This window comes from Suncus etruscus, chromosome 1 (assembly GCF_024139225.1).
Source record: "Suncus etruscus isolate mSunEtr1 chromosome 1, mSunEtr1.pri.cur, whole genome shotgun sequence".
In the NCBI taxonomy this organism is placed as follows: domain Eukaryota; kingdom Metazoa; phylum Chordata; class Mammalia; order Eulipotyphla; family Soricidae; genus Suncus; species Suncus etruscus.
Genome location: NC_064848.1, coordinates 46,474,229 through 46,495,154, shown reverse-complemented (window position 1 = coordinate 46,495,154; position 20,926 = coordinate 46,474,229). Strand labels below are relative to the sequence as shown.

Genomic DNA, 20,926 nt, shown 5'->3' with positions numbered 1-20,926 from the left:
CGATGCTAAATCAGGTGAGGCTCAGGAATGTCCTGCAGATGTGGGTGAGCCCTTGAAAATGAGTAATTGACACCAGAGATCACATTTCTTATCTTTATTGCAACAGAACTACGTAAAATTCAAGGCATTTAAATCACCTCAGCTGCATTTGTGTATATACCTAAATTTACATGTTATAACCCAATGTATATTCATATACATTCAAGTGCAAATTGCACTTGAAAGAAAACTAATGATGTCAACTTGTGCTGACATTCAATAGCAGGGAACATAAAGGATTTCAGGCTGTCTTCTGCACTTGGTTTTTCCTTGTAAAATTTATGTACCAGGAAGTTTTTTCCATTTACTAAATCTTATAATCTTTCTCATTTATGAAATGAAAAGTAAATAGGCCATGATATTTTTTCCTTCCTTTCAAACCAAAAGAAAGATTTGAGTTTTCTACCCCCTTCTGCAATAATTTTCTTTAAATGTAATTTTTTCATCCTGCACTGGTGATGTTTTGTTCTCATAATGACTAACCTTTCATTCCTCAGTTGCATTCTATTCCTTCATATTTACTGGCATCTCTTGTGATAGCAATCCCAACTCCTTATTATCTGTCCCACAGTTAGCCACAAGGTATAAATTTCCTAACTGAAAAGGCGTGCTTTGACAGTTAATCTCGATGTATGTCCAAAATTGAGCTAGCTGTCCTGGATAATTTCCCTAGGGGATTGTTCTGTAGAATGTGAAGCCATTTGTTGAACTGTGTGATGTGGAAGAAGAGAAAATGAAAGGACCTGCCAGAGAGAAACCAGATCATACAGTGCCTTTCAGAGCACAAAGGGAAATTAAAGGACAATTTCAGGTCTACTCTAGTTCCCCGAGCATGCTCCTGGGAATCAAGAAAGCAGAGGTGGTTTCTTATTCATGATTTTAGATATGTAACTGAGCAAAGACCCCAAACCAGGGTATGATAGCAAACTTAGTCATGTCCATGACTATACTCATAAACTACCCCCAAGTGTGCTTAATATTTAACAACTCTTTAACATACATATATATGCATTGACTCCAAAATATATTGACTCCAAAATCCAAAGATATCTATAAAATAAGGATAATTACTTTTAATTAAATCTATAAAATATTTTGTGTCAAGGGGCTAGAGCAGTGGCACAAGGGGTAAAGCATCTGCCTTGCCCACGCTAGCCTAGGACAGACTGCAGTTCTATCCCCCAGCGTCCCATATGGTCCCCCAAGCCAGGAGCGATTTCTGAGCTCATAGCCAGGAGTAACCCCTGAACACCACCGGTGTGGCCCAAAAAAACAAACAAACAAATATATTTTGGTCAAGTGTTGGGTTATACCATATTTTACCTAAAATAAAATTTATTCCTGGTTTCTTTGTATCTGTTTGTTTACAACTTGGTTTCACCCAAATCAAAGATTGCTTTACTTGTAAATCTGGGTGGATTTACTGCCCCACCAGGGGTGATATCTGTACTCAATAAAAATGGCAGTTCTGGTAGTCTTCTACCTAGTATGGGGCTCTTGGGCTAATTTTACATCAAGCTCATTAAGTATTTTTTTGGTCTTCTTAAAATTTATATTACATGTACAAGTAAATTATATGTTAAACACTTGGGGTAGAAAGAAGGTGGATGATCTGAGTTCTATTCATATTAAATTTAGTTTTTTGTTCAGTGAATGAAGCTTCTTCACTTTATATGGTGATTAATGTTAATCCCCTTTGGAACCTGGAAAGTGGCATTTCAATATAATCTCCTCTAATAATAATAACCACTAATAATGAAATCACAGCTAATTTTTCACAATCTTATTTCTATTTTCGCCCCTTTCTGACCTTGTTTTTTAATCTTTTTTTGTTTTTGTTTTTGTTTTTGGGCCACACCCGGCGATGCTCAGGGGTTACTCCTGGCTGTCTGCTCAGAAATAGCTCCTGGCAGGCACGGGGGACCATATGGGACACCGGGATTCGAATCAACCACCTTAGGTCCTGGATTGGCTGCTTGCAAGGCAAACACCACTGTGCTATCTCTCCAGGCCAGTTTTTTAATCTATGTATCCCTTTGTCATATTAGTTGGTCCCCTTGTCTCAGGCTATGGACCCCCATTTACATAACTTTTACCTATTGCCCTCTTGGAATATCCTGGGGGCCTATAGAGGGCCATATTTTTTCTAATTGAGAAACACTATATTAGAGTGTTACCAGTTTACTTTCTTTTATAAATAAAAAAGTAAATAAGGTTTTCACCTTTTTTCAACTTCAATATGCCTTTTATTTCTTTCCATGTCAATGCTTGTATATTGACCTCATTGTTTTTTTTAGTGGTTTCATAGTATTTCATTTCACTGTTGGGTATAATGTATTTAATTCCCTCTGTTTCTGGACATTTTGGTTAGCCACTGGATTGAGCTTTCTGCATACACCCTTGGTTCTGGGTATTGACTTATTTCTTCCCAGAAATAGAAACAATATTTTTCTATACCGATGCTTTTTAGTAAATGTAAAACCTGGCTACTCATTTATTTATTTATTTATTTATTCATTTATGTATTTGTGTTTTGTTTTGCCTTTTCCTCTTCTGCAGCCATCTACAACCAGGGACAAGGATGAACAGGCTCTACCGGTAGGAGACAGTGGCAGTGGCCCTGTTTGTACCATTGATGTGTCTGTGGAGAATGCTGGGAGGGGTTGGAGAGGTCCAGAGGATGAGAGTATCTTCTGCTCAACAAATCATCATCTCCCTTGGAATACTTAAGCAGTTTAATCCTTCGATGTGTTTGGGTTCTCTGTCCTATAAATAGTGTCAACTGAAATTTTACATTCACCAACAAATTATTTCTGGGCTAGGTTTTAAATTATTTTATTTATTTAAATGATTTTATTTCTCTCATTGTCATGAATGTTTATAGGAATTGAAAAAATGAAGTATTTCTAAATTTCATTCCAAGGGATATTGAGGTGATTTGAGAATATTGTCTTACATAATGCCTGATAATTATATTTTTTATATCTGCATGTGCCTAATTTTTGGTTGGAAGTTTCTTTTTAATTATATTGAAAGAAGTGCTGCATGGTATCTAAATATCCGATATAAAGTATATTACCCAAAAAAGTACATTGTAGTTTTGTCTATAGAAATAATAATTACTGGGGCCAGAGAGATGGCATGGAGGTAAGGTGTTTGCCTTGCATGCAGAAGGATGGTGGTTCGAATTCCAGCATCTCATATGGTCCCCCGATCCTGCCAGGAGCGATTTCTGAGCATAGAGCTAGAAGTAACCACTGAGCGCTGCCAGGTGTGTCCCAAAAAACAAAAGAAAAGAAACAATAATTATTATTTGCTAATGATATCTATAGCAGAGTTCTTTCAGTTCCCAAAATAAAGGACATAGTATCAGTGGTGATTACAAATTATTAACAACAAACACATTTTACACTTCCTATCCAATTAACACATTTCACTTAATGTGCAGCAAAGCAAGGAAATTATAATCAGAATTTCTGTATTCAACCATCAATCTGATTCCATTCAACTCTATTCAGGTTGCTTGTACCTAAATATTCTGAACCTTATCATCTGGATTAAATAATATAATGCCTTTAAGATGTTACATATTTGTAAACTTAAAGAACTGCTGTGATAAAAAAAAATTTATAAGAAACCTTTCTTCTATAGTATTTAGGGCCAAAATAACTCTCATGAAACCCATTGGCTTTGCCAGATCTGGTCCTACACTAGAGATATAGATTCAAATGCCTTTTTTGAGTATCACATGATACATTTCCCACTGGGACACCAGTAATCTTCTCTAAGCCATATAGAAATTTCTTATAGGTTTTATAATATCCATATCCTAACAGAATATCAATCACAATAAAGTTGGTTAAATTTCTTCCATCTACCTCAAATATACACTGACAATTTACCTCCTCTTTGTTTCCTCTGGGTTTCCTGTTTGTCTCTAAAAATGAGATTGTTAATGCATATTCTACAAAATAAGTTTGCACCTATGGGAAATATTTGAAAACAATGTCCAAGAAAACCATATTTCTTTAGTGTTATACATAGTTTCGTATGTATCTTAAATATATCTTAAAACATGAAAAGTAGGGGCCTGAGTGGTGGTGCAGAGCCTAGAATGGAGCACAGTTCTACCCCCCAGCATCTTATATGGTCCCCCAAGCCAGGAGCGATTTCTGAGCACATAGCCAGGAGTAACCCCTGAATGTCACCAGTTGTGCCCCCCCCATAAAATAACAAAAAAAACATGAAAAGTATGCTGATCTCTTTATATAAATTATTACAAAATGAATTACAGCGTGGGTCTTTTTGTGGACAGCTTCCTTGTATGTCCAAAGTGTGATGGAATGTCTTAGAAAACCTTGAAATGAGAAAGTTTGGAAGATTTTTAGGTCAATTTTTTTTTTTACATTATGGGACCATTTTCCTGTTGAAATGTTAGATCACAGACGCCCCGCACCCACGCATCCCAAAAGATCCCCCAAGCCTTCCAGGAATAATTTTTGAGTGCAGCACCAGAAGTAGCCCCTGAGCAGTGCCTGGTGTGACCAAAAAATAAAATAAAAATGACACTAAAATTAATTTTCTCACATTATATCTTATGTCTGCTTACCTAAACAGCTTGGCTACTTCTAGAGCCTTTTCCACTGAAACAGCCAACACAAAATCAACCAAAATGAAAAGTGCTTCTTATTCAGGACTTTAAAAGGAAAATTAGTCAATCTCCAGTGAGCTTAGATTTCTGTTTGATTTTTTTTTAATTCTTTGATTTTGAAGATGAAAGTTTATTGGTAACCTCATCTCTAAAATTTTATTTTCCCCCTCTTATTTATCAGTTTCATTAATTTTGTCAAAGGATTACCACTGTAGGAGTTTATGTAAAAATAACCTCCTTTGAAGCTAAAGAAATTTTCCATGAATTTGTAATAAGAGGTTCTCTTTCTCTCTTCAGAGCTCATTCAACCGAGATCATAGAAAAACTTCATAGATTAGAGACAGAGCTCACAGGTATAAATAAAGTATCTCAGGAGATTTCCCTAATTTCTTTCAGTGAGAAAAGAAAATATATCAGCCTTTCTATTATTTCTCTTTTATAATTTCTACCATTACATGTCTTTTATATGTTCATATTATAGAATATGTTCATATAAATATAGCCATAGATACATATATAGAGTAGATATATGTACATGCACACTCAAAAATTTTACATGTTAGAGTACACAGTCCCAATAATATAATCACCATCATTGGTTCAATTCAATTTCTGAGAGAAACAAACCTGAAATCCATTCTTCTATCATCTATTCTCTAAGATGCCGTTTCCTCCACTTTCTAAAGGAAATCATGCAATCAACTTTATAAGGTTCATTTGAAAAATGAAGCATATAGCATTGACTCACAATTACTTAGCTCTAAAAAAAGTGGTAGCAATCTCTTTAGTAGAGTAGGATGTGAGATGACCATTCTCTCATTTTTTCAGGGGTTGGAGCTCAGGGATTTGAAATGTATTGTGAAAAACCCTGGTTCAGTTGTGTGTAGTCATAAAATAGAAATGGGTCTACACCACACCAGGTAAGGTTCTCATTATTCAATTGTCTTTTTTTCACTAAGAACTAACTCTCATTTTCTAATTTCTTTGTTCAGGCTAAGCCACGTCTCCAGCGAGGTGGAAGTTCTGCTTCCCTCCATAACAGTCTCATGAGGAATAGCATTTTCCAGCTCATGATACACACCTTGGACCCACTTGCTGAAGGTAAACAAGAGATTACTCTGCATGCTTGTTTGAGGGGGAAGTGAATCAGAAAGACTTCTTTTCTTTCCTTCATTCTTTTTTCTACTTCCTTCTTTTTCTTTCTTGTGATCTAGGTAGTTTTATTGAATCCTACTTAAAAATATGTGAAAAAAGAAAAAAAGGGAGAGGTATATGTTCAAGATAGAACATAGTCTTCTCCAGAGTGGAAATAAGGAAGAAAAGAAACAGAGACAACCAAAAATATATGTGTTCTAGGAAAACAGTCTAGAAAAGCAAGCCAGCAGGCTATTTTGTTTTTTTCAAGACTTGTTTGTACTTCTCCATTGCACAAGCCTTCTGATGACCTTAAATTGAGCCTGTGCCTGATGAAGCCCTGACTCTTTGGTTTGATTTATTTGTAACAGCTCAGTTCAGAATTGGAGATTTGTATACCAGTAGTGGAATCTAAGGTCCATGTACTGATTCTTCCTTTTGATGCCTACAGCACAGTAGTTTGTTATTAGACAGAGAAGACAAAAAAAAAAAAAAAAAAAAAAACTAGTCTGCCTTCTAGCTAGAATGACAGTTCTCTTCCATCATCCTTCCTAAATTTTAAGATGAAGTTGTATGTGATGATAAATTGAGGGAAAGAAAGATTTAATTCCTGACTTAGGAGATCCATGAGTAGCTTGCAAAATGATATTCATGGCAGAGTATTGATAGTTTATTGATTTGTTCATAACTGGATGATGGGAGGTTAGCATCTTTTTATTCTTTATTAGAGCTCTTTTTAAAATAGATGCTAAAAGTAATCCTCAAAGGACCAAATAGTGTACTTTACATCCTAGTGCAATCATGAGAAATATCTCAAAGATACCTGTTATTTCTCCAAGTTTTACTTACAACAAAACCACATACGCCATCTCCTAAATTGCATGAATACCAAAAAATACCTGTTATGTCAAATATCAGTTAGACAACTATCAAGGATTCTAGTCTAACCCCTTCTTTTCTTTTTTTTATACATATATTTATTTAAGCACCATTATTGCAAGCATGTTTGTAGTTGTAACCCATTCTTTTCATCTTTTATCTCTTGACCTTACATCTTGCACAGAGGCTATCATCCTGGGTTACAGACTCTACCACTGATCAAACACAGGGAGAAAACTGTCAAATTCTATCATATAAAACTTAACTTTGCTAAGTTCTTTTTTGAATAAAGGCAATCAGTAAATTCAAGTGAAATAGAAAAAGTTGGGACCTCAAGAGCAGCTCCCTAGGTCCTATGGAGACTCACTAAACATACACCTGTGCTGCAGATGTGTTAGCGTCCCTAAGCAGAACCTTTGTAGGGTCCGAGAACCTTTTACGGGGAGAGAGTGGAAGCACAAGGTGGTCGAATATGAAATATGAAAATGAAATAAATGAGATCACACAAAATAAATTGTATGGGGACCCACGTCCAAGGGACGAGAGACAAATTTACTTTTCAGCTGATGACATTTATAAGCACAAACTCTGGTATGCAAGTTGTCCTCAGGGAGAACAAAGAGCAGGAGAGCAGTACAATGGGGAAACAGGCCTAGAATCTACATATCAAAATGACTATCCTATAGGTGAGAAAGACCCCTGCTAGAGGGCTGTGAAACAAAAGCTAGAGATGTTTTTGATTTAGCAAAATGCAGGTTTTTCAAGAAACCAGGAGGAGAGAGACAGAGATATTTATGATGTTTATGTAGTAGCTGGAAAATAGATTTTAGGGGGGACGGAAATAATTGTTTACCATCATAGAGCTAGACTCAGAAAAACAAGCTGCTGGTGCCAGGTTATAGGAGTCACAAATAAACTAGCCAGCAGGGAACTTTTGGCAGGTTTTTGGTACTGACATTTCTTTGTCTGTAGGAAAGCTGAGGCTGGATTTCTATAGTGTCCAAATAAAGAGAAAATGTAATGTTACAGCCATGTTGGAATTACCGCCAATAATCCATGCAAAGGGTCAAATGATTGACTTTGCTGAGCGGGCCTTTTGGCAAATAATTCTTTGGGAGGAAGGCATTGCCCCAGGAAAGCAAAAGGCCATGTCTGGTGTGTGCCTTCTTTAAGTGGGAGGTAACACACTTGTCATCCAGAACGAGAGTGTGTTTCTGTGTTACCTCTCACACTGCATTTTTTGCATGGAATATCTCCACTTCATGACCCATAAAGTACCATAGCTGACATGAGAGTCTCCAAAGAGCATTCTTTCAAAGAGTTCAGAATCCATTCACCAGCCCCATCCTTTGCCAGGGACAATATTAATACTATATCCCTATTTGCCTGTAGATCCAATTTTGAAGGGAATTAGACCTGTCACAAGCCTTTTTTTCCTTTCCCTTATTTACAACCTCGTGGAACGACAGTGACAGGATCTCAGACCAACTTCTTCCCAGCCACTCATCAGGTGTATGACCTTGAGCAGTTAGTCTTGTCTAGTTTATAATTTATTCTATAATAATCATTATCTTTGTAGCACTTTACATTTAACTACATGTGTTCACACCTGAGATCTTAATATCACATAATAGCACTTCTAAATTTATAAACTATTGTGCCACCAAAAAAAATCTCAAAGTGATCCATTTCTCCCTATGTCAACTCATTTGTCAAAAACCATCATCCTTAGCTTGCCTAGATTCTGACAGCTGCTTCCACCCTGTTTTCTCACACACCTTATTTTTGATATTTCCATACAACAGTCCAACTAATCTTCTTAATTAGTAGGTCAAATATTTCACTGCTGCTTAGCACCTTCAATGAGTTCTCATGTGGAATGTCTATAATGGTCTATATAAGTGTTTCTCAGCCTTTTTCTAACTATGGCCACCTTTGGATATGCTTCCTTCCTTCTTGTGCTCTGTCCCTTCTCACCATCTTTTAATTTGGGCCCCTAGTCCCATGCTGTGCCTCACTATTTATAAAGTTTTCACTTGAGGTTTTCTTGAAATATCCTCAGAATATAAAAGGGGACAGATGAACACCAGTTAGGAAATACTGGTCTACATGATTCTGTCTCAAAGCTCAGTTTGACTCCTTTTAGGTTTTGTACCCAAACAGGTACTTCTTTCTTGCTTCAAGGTATTAGCAGAGGTTATTTCTATTCCTGACAACCAAACTAAAATTTAGCTCTGGGAAGGCAACTTTGGGATTCCAGCCAAAATGCTTGGAGTTACTCCCTGCTCCCTCCCAATAATCAGGGTTCACTCCCCAGAGGTGGTCAAGAAACCATGCAGTGCCAGTGATGAAACCTGGTCTTCTGTATACAAAGTATGTGCTCAGCCCATTGAGCAATCTCTCACACCCCCCAGAATATTTTTCTTTCCACCACTCTTTCCCACTTTTCCTTGCTTTAACGCTGCTGATTTTTCTGTATGAATTTGATTTGCTGGCCTCATCCAGCAAATAAATAATAAACAGAGGCAAAAATTCTCTTCACTCAGCATATCTTGTTACTTTTCTTTAAAACTTACATTAAAATTTGTGTGATTATGTTTTCTAGCTTCCCCCCCATAATGCAGTAAGTTTTTATAGAGATTATATAGAGTTTTATATAGTTTTCTGTTAACTAGTTGTGTCCAAGGTATGAATGCTAGACATAAAGAATCTTGCAAAGATTCAAAAAGTTAAGCAACTTGGCCAAAGTCTCATTTTTACCTGACTTTCACACAATATTAAAGCCTTCTAAAGCCCCATTATTTTAATATTGTATCTCACTTATTTTGAATTACCATCTTCTGCACCCTATCACGCAAAAGGATTATGCAAGGGAGGAGTCACCTTTATTTAAAAATCTTTTCCAAATGGATTATGAATAGGTGAATTAATTTATTTATTATTGACATGGTCATTAAGAAGACAGACTCTAGATCTTTGATTCCAGATTTTATATCTGCAGTTATTATTTATGTAAACTTGGACAAGTTAGTTAACCTCTCTGTATCTCAGCTTCCTCATCTGTAAAATTCAATACTATAAACATATACCATAGATTATATATGATATATATAAATGCCATAGGGTTGTTGTCATAATTAAAGTACTGAATATAGCAAAAAAAAAAACACAATAAAGTACTACTGAGTATACAAGAGTTTAACATACCATCTAGCACATCATAACTACTGTATATATGATTGGAGTTATTCTGTATCATTACTTTGAAAAATAATACAACATATGGTTTGCTTAAATTAAAAAAAACTATGATTTAAAAAAAAAGCCTTTCTTTTCCATCGATTTCTTAATTTTCTCCAGTGACCTGATTCTCCTTAGAGGAACCACAACTACCTATTTTTGGGGTCCTTCCAGACATGACCTATGTATGTATAACTCCTGTATGTGTTTGTATGTATTTATGTGACCACAGATCTCAACCTAAGTTTCACTTTGTTAGTGGTTAGGGTTTGTTTGGAGAAGTTTATTCCTAGCTGGACTTACTTTGCTTTTTTTCTGTCTAGCCTAGACTCTAGGGGAAGAGACCATGTTTTGTTTCTGTAAGAGAAGAGAAAGTGAATCTGAGTTATCTCAGAGCTGGGCCATCAGTGATTTTCCAAAACACTTGGCCCTTGTGGGGCTGTGCTGCAATTAGTGTGATTGTTCCTGCTATAGCACCACGTGCCTTTGAATACAGGTATCTACTTCAAGGTGAAACCTCTATCTGAAAGATTTGGAGTATTCCAGTGTGAAGAGAATGAGAGTGTCATCACTCAGTTCTGGACTTGAGCGATTAGAAAATATGGAAAGCACTTTAAAGCTTTAAAATTGCTCCATAGCATTGCAGCCAATAAAACAGATTGCTCTGGTATTTTTCCCCAAAATTCACAATCATGTTCCATTTCAAGAACAGCCCCCAAAATTAACCTACAGCTCTTAGAAATAGTCATCTTTCTTTTAGTTTGCATCTAATCACTTGAATTCACACATACCCTTGCCAAACTGTCACCGATACCAATATGGTGCATGCTGATTACATCATCATGTTGATGGCATGAATATAACAGGAACATTCCTATTGCTCTAAAGTGGTTTTCAATTGCTGGTCCAGGGATCAACCAACCTTCAAGCTAAAGAGATAGAAAGTCACTGTTATAAAAGGCAGTTTTGTTTCTGACATTCATTCAACTAAGTAATGCATTGATGCTGCATGGCTACAACCCGTGTTCACAACAGGAAGTTTTCAGCTTCATTTGAAAACATCGCTGATGACAGATGGCTATAGAAGAACACCTCACTTTGTCTCATCTGTATATTCAAGTGCTTTGTCTTCCAGACTCCAGTAATCAGAACCCTTGCTGAAAGCTTTAATTAATAGTTGGTGTCAGTCTCTGAGCTTGAGTCACATGATCCAGCAGTGTTTGCATCTTTATCTTCTACTGATATGTAACAAGTTCAAAACTTGGTAGTTTGAAATCAGAAGCAACTATTATTGCCCATTATTTCCTGGGTCAGGAAGTTGAGCAGAAAACAGCATGAAAATTAGTCTATTCCAGGTGGTATCAATGGAAGTCCTTCTTGGTATTATTTTAATAATATATAGCTATGATTTAAGTACAAAAATATATTTTACTCATATAATTGGGTCTCTTTTAACGAACAACTAAATGACTGGTCATAGCTGGGCCCCTCTGAATTTCCAAATTATCTCTATACTTTCAATTATGATTGGATTCAACATGGCAGCTCATGCCTCTAAGTGAAAGATGTCAAAATGTCTAGACAGAAGAATCATCAAGGTTTTATAGGTTCTGAAAGTTCCAGAACATCAATTTTACTATGGACTATCAATGAAACAGTCGAAAAGGCCAGCTCAAACTTTGGGGAAGGAGGAAAAATCTCTTTCTCAGTGGAAAGAGACCCAATAGTTTATATCCTCTTATAATCTAACTCTATTTCAGAGACACATATTCGTGGTTTGTTTATTATTCATTAATTTGTGATCTCTGTGCAAACTATTCTGTGTAGATGAGCCAAAGCTGTTGCTGATCTACCTCCGGTAGATCAATTTATTTTCAAATAAAGATAAGCATCATGGCCAGAGAGATAGTACAGTGGATAGGGTGCTTGTCTTCCACACAGCTGTCCTGGGCTCAATCCCCAGAATCCTATATGCACCCTGAATACTATCAGGAGTAATTCCTGTGTGAAGAGCCAAGATGAATCCAAGTGCACAGCCAGGATTAACCCCTGAGTATCATCACTAGATACGGCCAAAAATGAAATAAAACAAAATAAAAATAACCACAAAATTAAATAGTGCCTTTCCAAGGTCACAAATTTTGCCTACCCATCCTGTCCCATACCCACACATACCATACCTCTGAACTGAGTGGCCATTTTATTTTCTCCACAGTTTTACCATTAATTTTAGGATTTTACTAACCTTATTTGAAAGAAAAATTACAATACACAATTAAAGTCTAGTTCAAGAACTTTACCTACCAATCTCCTGTTTTTCCTTTAATCCAGAACATTGCTTATATTTTTGTAAGATGGAAGCTATTTCCTTTCTAACTACCATCTCTTTTATATCAGTATTTCCAGAGAAAGAAGGAGAAAGAAGAAAATAGTGCATTATGGGAAAACATCGGTGTGTCTACAAGCAGACTTCAACTTATATTATGTGGTCAGGACAGGCTAAGAGACCTTCCAACTTTAAAGGAATCAGCACTTCCTTTAAAGAAGGATATTCTCCCCAGACATGAAACTCATTTGTCATTCTAGATGCGAATGAATGTCTTCACATTCCTCTTTCATTCCCAGGAACCTGCATCCTAGCTTTTCAAGCTGCTTCTTCTTTTAGAAGAGATATAATGGTCCTTTTTCTTCCTCGTGTTAACAGATTACTGGCTCATAAGTTCAACTTTTACTACTATTCCAGAGGGATATGCCTCAAATGTTGTTATCTTAAAAATATGTCTGGTTCTTCTAACATGAAGGACCCACCTGTGTTTAAGACCATCTCACTAATAGTTAAAAAAAAAAAAAAAACCTTAGTTTTTTTCAATAGCCCTAAGGTAAGACCTGCTTTATTTCCTCCCTTCATCTCTGTCCTTTTGACTCGTCCCCTTCTTTTTTAACTTCTTCCCCTCTCTTTAGTTTTCTTCCATTTTTATCATATTGTTCATGCTCTTTACTTCTCTGACTTCCTAGCTGCTGCTTCTCACAAACTGCAAGTAGACTCTAGCCTCAAAACCTTTGATGGGGCCAAAGCGATAGCACAGTGGAAGGGCATTTTTGCCTTGCACACGGCTGACCCAGGACAGATCTGGGTTCAATCCCCAGGTTCCATATGGTCCTCTGAGCCAAGAGTGATTTCTTAACCAGGAGTAACCCCTGAGCATCACTGAGTGTGCACCCCCACACACAAGAAAAAGAACCTTCGCATATATTCCTTCTTCTATCCAGATGGTTCTTGCCATCTCTTCAAATCAGTCTTCAGATGTTACCTAATCAGAGATCTAAATCAAGCAGCCTGTGAAAAATAACAAAAATCTAAATAGTGATAAATCAGAGTTCTAAATCTTTGTTGTCATGTTCCATATTTCTCCATAACACTTCTCACCAGGAATGCACTGATTTGTTGTTTACTATTAATCTCCTCTCATGTCTTTGACATGGAGCATATTCTATTCTTTCTTCAGTGCCTGTACATATGGTTTCAAGATATATTTGATTTTGGATTGAATGAGTGTTAATTTTAGCTTTATATTTTGGGTAGAGAGATGTTGGGTCACACCCAGTGGTACTCTAGAATTACTCCTGGCTCTACTCAGGGGGTCTCCAAAAAGTGCTCAAAGATACATATTTTGTAGTGCCAGTGGTTGAACTGAGGTCATTTAAGTATAAGACAAGTGCTTTAACCCTGCTACTGTCTGTCTGCTTCCTGCTTTTTATCATTTTTCTATTAGAGAACTCTAATCATGCAGATGAATTTAACCCATGTTCAAAGAATTCTTTGGTTGTAGCAACGCTCTATTCAGTTGGTGATTGTCTTTGCCATCGTAAAAAACAATCACATCTCTGTGCCTATAATTTAATTCACAGCCTTTAGCATTTTTTGTCTGCTGTGTGCTTGGATACATCTCTCCGGAGTTATTCCTTCTGTGGCAGCAACTGTTTGCTACCTGTCATTCACCTTCTTTCATTCTCCTGTCAAATCTTCCCTCTGTTCTTTATTTTTAATAATATCTTTATTTAAACACCGTGATCACAAACATAATTGTAGTTGGGTTTCAGTCATAAAAAGAGCACCCCCCCTTCACCAGTCCAATGCTCCCACCACCAATGCCCTCACCTCCTTCTTCTCCCACCGCTCACCTGTACTCAAGACAGGCTTTCTATATTCCTCTCTCAAGGGCATTGTTATGATAGTTTTCAGTGTAGTCATTTCTCCAACTGCACTCACCACTCTTTGTGGTGAGCTTCATATCTTGAGCCGGTCCTTCTGGCCTTAATCTCTGGGAATTATTTCAATGTGTTTAATTTTTCTTAAAACCCATAAATGAAAAAGACTATTCTGTGTCTAACTCTCTCCCTCTGACTTATTTTCATCAACATAATAGCTTCCATGTACATCCATGTATAGGAGAATTTCATGACTTCATCTCTCCTGACAGTTGTGTAATATTCCATTGTGTATATGTTCCACAATTTCTCTTTTTTTAACATTTTTATTTAAACACCTTGATTACAAACATGATTGTAGTTGGGTTTCAGTCATAAAGTAAAGAACACCCCCCTTCACCAGTGCAACATTCCCATCACCAATGTCCCAAATCTCTCCTCCCCACCCCAATCCCACCTGTACTCTAACCATGATACTATCTTACTTAGTGAATGCTCCATGTGAATTTTAGTAGAAGGCATGGTCAACTTTTGAGGATGAAGTGTTACAGAAACATCAGTTGAATTAAAGTTCTGATAATGAAGTTCAGGTCAGTTATATTTTGATATGAACTATTATGCTTCCCCAAAATTGTTGAAGCCTTAATATTCCACTCATGGAAATAGACTATTTAAAGGAATTAAAGCATTTGCCTTGCATGTGACTAACATGTTTCAATCCCTGGTACTGTGTATGGTCCTCTGAGCACTGCCACATCTGGTCACATCTGAGCACAGAGCCAGAAAAAAACCCTGAGCAGCATTGACTGTGATCCAAAAACCTACAGAATTTTTTAGTGATAAGTGAAGTCCTATGGGGTTCCACAGTTTTTTTAGCCATTCATCTGTCAAAGGACATCTAGGTTGTTTCCAGTGTCTGGCTATTGTAAATAGTGCTGCTATGAATATAGGTGTGAGGAAGTGATTTTTGTATTGTATTTTTGAGTTCCTAGGGTATATCCCTAGAAGTGGCATAGCTGGATCAAATGGGAGCTCAATTTCCAGTTTTTTGAGGAAATTATGGAGATATTGTTTTCCAAAAGAACTGGACTAGACGGCATTCCCACCAATTGTGAATGAGAGTTTCTTTTTCTCCACATCCCTGCCAGCACTGATTGTTCATGTTCTTTGTAATGTATAACAGTCTCTGTGGTGTGAGTTGGTACCTCATTGTTGTTCTGATTTGCATCTCCCTGATGATTAGTGATGTGGAGCATTTTTTCATGTGCCTTTTGGCCATTTGTATTTCTTCTTTGAGAAATTGTCTGTTCATTTCTTCTCCCCATTTTTGATGGGGAGAAGAATGTTGATGATTTTTTCTTGTTCAGTTCTGTCAATATCTTGTATATTTTAGATATTAACCCCTTATCTGATGGGTATTGGGTGAATAGTTTCTCCCATTCTGTGGGTGACTTTTGTATTCTAGGTATAGAAACTTATTTGAGGTGCAGAAGCTCCTCAGCTTAATATAGTCCCATTTGTGTATTTCTGCTTCAACTTGTTTGGCGAGTGCTGTTTTTTCCTTGAAGATGCCTTTAGTTTCAATGTCCTAGAGTGTTTTACCTGCGGAGTGTTCTATATACCATATGGTCTCAGGTCTGATATCAAGGTCTTTAATTTATTTGCATTTTATCTTGTGCATGGTGTTAAATGGAAGACTGAGTTCGTTTTTTTTTTTTTGTTTTGTTTTGTTTTGTTTTTGGCAAGTAACTGACCAGTTGTCCCAACACCACTTGTTGAAGAGTGTATTTTTGCTCTATTTTACTTTTTGTCCCTTTATCAAAGATTAATTGATTGTATATCTGGGGACCATTCTCTGAATACTCTAGTCTATTCCACTGATCTGTCTTTATTCCAATACCATGTTTTTTTTTAATGATTATAGCTTTGTAATACAGTTTAAAGTTGGGGAAAGTGATGCCCCCCATATTCATTTTCCCAAGAATTGCTCTAGATATTCACAGGTGTTTATTGTTCCAGATAAATTTCAGGATATTTGATCCACTTCTTTGAAGAATATCATGGGTATCTTTAGAGGGACTGCATTAAATCTGTACAATGCCTTGGGGAGTATTGCCATTTTAATGATGTTAATCATTAAATCCTGCCAATCCATGAGCAGGGTATGTGTTTTCATTTCCTGTGTCCTCTTTTATTTATTGAAGAGTTTTGTAGATTTTTTTGTATAATTCCTTGACACATTTAGATAAATTGACTCCAAGATATTTGAGTGTGTGGGGTACTAATGTAAATGGGAATTTTTTATTGTCCATTTCTTCTCTATCATTATAGTTATATAAAAAGGCCATTGATTTTTGTGTGTTAATTTTATAGCCTGCCACTTTGCTATAGGAATCTATTGTTTCTAAAAACTTTTTGGTAGAGTCTTTGGGATTTTCTAAGTATAGTATCATGTCATCTGCAAACACTGAGAGCTTGACTTCTTTCTTTCTTATCTGGATGCCCTTGATAGTTTTCTTGCCTAATTGCTGTGGCAAGAACTTTCAGCACTGTGTTGAATAGGAATGGTGAGAGAGGGCAGCCTTGTCTTGTAGCAGATTTTAGAGGAAAGGCTTTTAGTTTATCTCCATTGAGGATAATATTTGCTATTGGCTTGTAGTAGATGGCCTTCACTATTTTGAGAAAAGTTCCTTTCATTCCCACCATGATGAGAGTGTTTATCAAGAATGGGTGTTGGACCTTACCAAATGCTTTCTTGGTATCTATTGATATGATCATATGGTTTTTATTTTTATTTTTCTTGATATTGTGTATTATGTTGATTGATTTATGTTAAATCATCTTTGCATTCCTGGAATGAATTCTACTTGGTCATGGTGTATGACCTTCTTGATGAGACATTGGATCCTATTTGCCAGAATTTTGTTGAGGATCTTTGCATCTGTGTTCATTAGGGATATTAATCTGTAGTTTTGGGGTTGGGTTTTTTTTAAGCATCTCAGTTTGGTTTTGGTATCAAGATGATGTTAGCTTTATAAAAACTATTCGGGAGTATTCCTGATTCTTCAATTTCATAAAAGAGCCTGAAGAAGATTGGTAGAAGTTCCTCTTGAAAGATTTGAAAGAATTCATTAGTGAATCCATCTGGGCCTGGGCTTTTGTTTTGGGGGAGACTCTTAATGACCATTTTAATTTCTTTAGTAATGATGGGTCTGTTTAGATATACTAGATTATCCTGGTTTAACTGTGGAAGATTATAAGAGTCCAAGAATTTATCCATTTCTTCCAGATTTTCATGTTTCTTGGCATAGAGTTTCTCAAAGTTGTCTGATTATCTTTTAAATCTCTTCAGTATTTGTAGTGATCTCCCCCTTTTTGTTTCTAATCCTGTTTATTAGATTTCTCTCTTTTTTTTTCTTTGTGAGTTTTGCTGTTAGTTTAGCAATCTTGTTTATTTTTTCAAAGAACCAACTTTTGCTTTCGTTGATCTTTTGGATTGTTCTTTGAATTTCCACTTCACTAATTTCTACTCTAAGCTTTGTTATTTCCTTCTGCCTACCTATTTTTGGTTCCTTTTGTTCATCATTTTCTAATTTTAAAATCTGTGCTTGCAAGGCTATAAATTTTCCTCTTAGTACTGCTTTAGTTGTATCCCATACATTCTGACAATTTGTATCTTCATTGTCATTTGTTTCCAGGAATGTTTTGATTCTCTTTTTTATTTCATCTTTGACTCACTGGTTGTTCAGCAATGAGCTATTTTACTTTACAGGTGTTATAGTTTCTATTCTGTGTTTCTTTTTAGTTCACTTTTAGTTTCAGTGCCTTATGATCAGTGAAGTAGTTTGTACAATTTCTATCTTCTTGACTTTTTGGAAATAAGTTTTGTGGGCCAGCATGTGGTCTATCCTGGAGAATGACCCATGTGCATTGGAGTTTTCTGGGAATGGAGTGCCATATATATATACACTAGATCACTTTCTTTTATTTCTCTTTTCAGAGCTAATATATTCTTGTTGGGTTTCAACTTGCTTGACCTATCAAGGGGTGTCAGGGAAGTGTTGAGAACTCCCACTATTATTGTGTTGCTATTAATATCTTCTTTCAGGTGTGTCAACAGTTGTATTAAATATTTTGCCAGTCCATCATTGGGTGCATATATGTTTAGCAGTGTGATTTCTTCTTGTTGTACATATTCTTTTTATTAATACAAAATGACCATCTTTGTCCCTTATAACTTTTCTGAGTCTAAAGTTTGTTTCATCTGATACTAATATGGCCACTCCACTTTTTTCAGAGTGTTGTTTGCTTGGATGACTTTCCTCCAGCCTTTGATTTTGAGTCTATGCTTGTTCTGATTATTCAGATGCATTTCTTGTAGGCAGCAAAACATTGGATTTAGCTTTTGATTCATATTTCCACTGTCTATTTTTTCATTTTTAATTTATTTAAAGAAAATGCATTACATAGTTGACATAACTGCTCATAATATATTTGTTTAAGAACACCAAAAGTAACATGATTTAAAAAATAGAAAATTGAAAGAAAAACAAAAGAGATGGAAGAGAAAGGAAAGAAGAAAAAGTTCAGTGGCAAGTATATTTTTGTAATTATCAAATCACAATAAATTCATTAAGGCACCAGAAGAAAGTTTAGTAAGCTCTTTAAAAAATAAATAAAAAGGATAAGAGTAAAAACATACAGTAATAAAGGTGTGAGAGTGGCAATTGTTGTTGTTTGCTTAGGCCCAGAAAAATATGGGGAAAATGGAAAGAAAAAAAGCCTTGGCCTAAATACAAGGAGACCTTATCCCTGAAGTTTTCTGGCATAAAACTGACTCTGGGTTCCAGGCATACTAGGTTGTCCAACCCCTGAGTTATTCTCTGTGGTTCCGGTGAAATTTTTTTGCACATTAGCTATTGTTGGTGTCAGGTTTCTGTAGTTAAAGATTCTAATTTCTGTGCACTTCCTTCATCAAAGTCAGGATGATGTGGAGCATCCTCTAGTTTCACCTCACCATTAGATGCGGAGTGTACTGCCCTGCAAGCTGGTTGTTGCTGTTGCTAAGTAGTATGAATGTTAAGAGAACACTCCTTGGAGTAAGTCAATGCCAGAGTCACGGTAGAGGTTTACTTCCTGGTGATGTTATAGACAATTGTAGTTATTTCCATAGATGGTCAATGGTTCAGGGGTGTATGAGCAATGCTCATTCTTCTGAGGCCTGAGCCAAGTCATTATGCCAATGTTTAGGGTATACGGCCAAACTGCATTACAAAATATGTGTTCCTATCTCTATTAGAAAAGAACTTGTTTGCTTTGTAATATTTTCCCATTTTAATGTGCCTATGCAAACGAGGAACAATGTCACACACTCTCTGTCTCTTAAAAGGTGCATTTAATCCATTGACATTGAGAGAGAAAATTGTCATGGGATTTAGTGTCATCTTTGTGTAGAAGTTAGTTGTGTCTGTTGACCTGTGTTGCCCTAAAGTAGGCCTTTGAGCTTTTCTTTCAGGGCTGGTTTTGAATCTATAAAGTTTCTGAGCTGTTGTCTGTGAAGCCATTTATACTTCCTTCAAACCTGAATGTGAATCTGGCTGGGTGTAGTATTCTAAGTGAAGCATTCATTTTGTTAAATTTTTTTTTGTTTTTGGGGGGCCACACCCATTTGATGCTCAGGGGTTACTCCTGGCTATGCGCACAGAAATCGCTCCTAGCTTGGGGGAACCATATGGGACACCAGGGGATCGAACCGTGGTCCTTCCTTGACTAGCGCTTGCAAGGCAGACACCTTGCCTCTAGTGCCACCTCATCAGCCCCTGAATTTTTTCACTATATCCCACCACTGCCTTCTGGCCTTGAGGGTTTCTTGTGACCAGTCTGCTGTAAATCTTAGGGATGCTCCTTTGAATGTAATTTTGCTTTTTGATCTTGCTGTTTTCAGTATTGTATCCCTATTTGTGAGATTCATCATTGTAGCTAGAATGTGTCTTGAGGTGTTTTTGTTAGGGTCTTTTTAGTAGGTACTCTTTGGGCATGCAGAATTTAGTTGCATGTAGTCTTTAGCTCTGGGAGTTTCTCTGCAATGATGTTCTTGACTAGTGATTCTTCCTGGGGGTTTTCTTCTTGGGTTTCTGGGACTCTAATGATTCTTATGTTGTTTCTGTTGAACTTGTCAAGGACTTCTATTTTCATCTGTTCACAATCTTTGAGTAGTTTCTCCATTGTCCTCATTTGTTTTAAGGTTCTTTTCCAATCTCTTCTGCTCTCTGGAGTTTTTCTGCATTTCATCTTCCATCTCACAAATTCTGTTCTCAGCTGCTGATACTCTGTTGGAGAGGCTTTCATTGAGTTTTTAATTTCATCTACTGAGTTTCTTAGTCTGGTCATTTCAGTTTGGATTTTTCTGATTTCTTTGTGTCCTTTTCAGCTTGATCTATTCTTTCTTTGAATTCTATGAGCATCCTCCATATTACTACTCTAAACTCCTTGTCTGAGAGGTTAACTATGTGGTTGGTACTTTCTGGGTCATCAGAGCTGCTGTATTCATTCTCTATGCATGCTTTGTCCTGCATTGTTTCCCCATTGACACGCTTGAAGTGTGTTTCTTACTCCATGTTGTGATGGGGTTCATGTTCTAGAAGATGAGGTGACTGCAGAGCAAAACAGAAATGAGGAAGAAGTTACTGGTGCCACTTCGTAAAAGTACCCTTTAGCTCAAACAGGTAGAATTTGGTCCCCGTCCTTGTAGGCAGAGGCAAGCCTACCTGTGCA

At 36.6% G+C, this 20,926-nt stretch overlaps 1 protein-coding gene across 4 annotated transcripts in view; it reads left to right on the top strand.

The window, feature by feature from the left end:
- The window catches only part of SLC24A2 (solute carrier family 24 member 2), a 277,482-nt gene that overhangs the window by 166,210 nt on the left and 90,346 nt on the right, over positions 1 to 20,926 (top strand). For 2 of the 4 annotated variants that reach the window (XM_049769360.1, XM_049769357.1), the window contains exons 3-4: positions 2,599 to 2,637; positions 5,683 to 5,791. In XM_049769360.1, the coding sequence (XP_049625317.1) occupies positions 2,599 to 2,637; positions 5,683 to 5,791 (148 nt within the window). The remainder of the gene's footprint in view (positions 1 to 2,598; positions 2,638 to 5,682; positions 5,792 to 20,926) is intronic. The other 2 variants (XM_049769359.1, XM_049769361.1) reach the window with 1 other exon arrangement.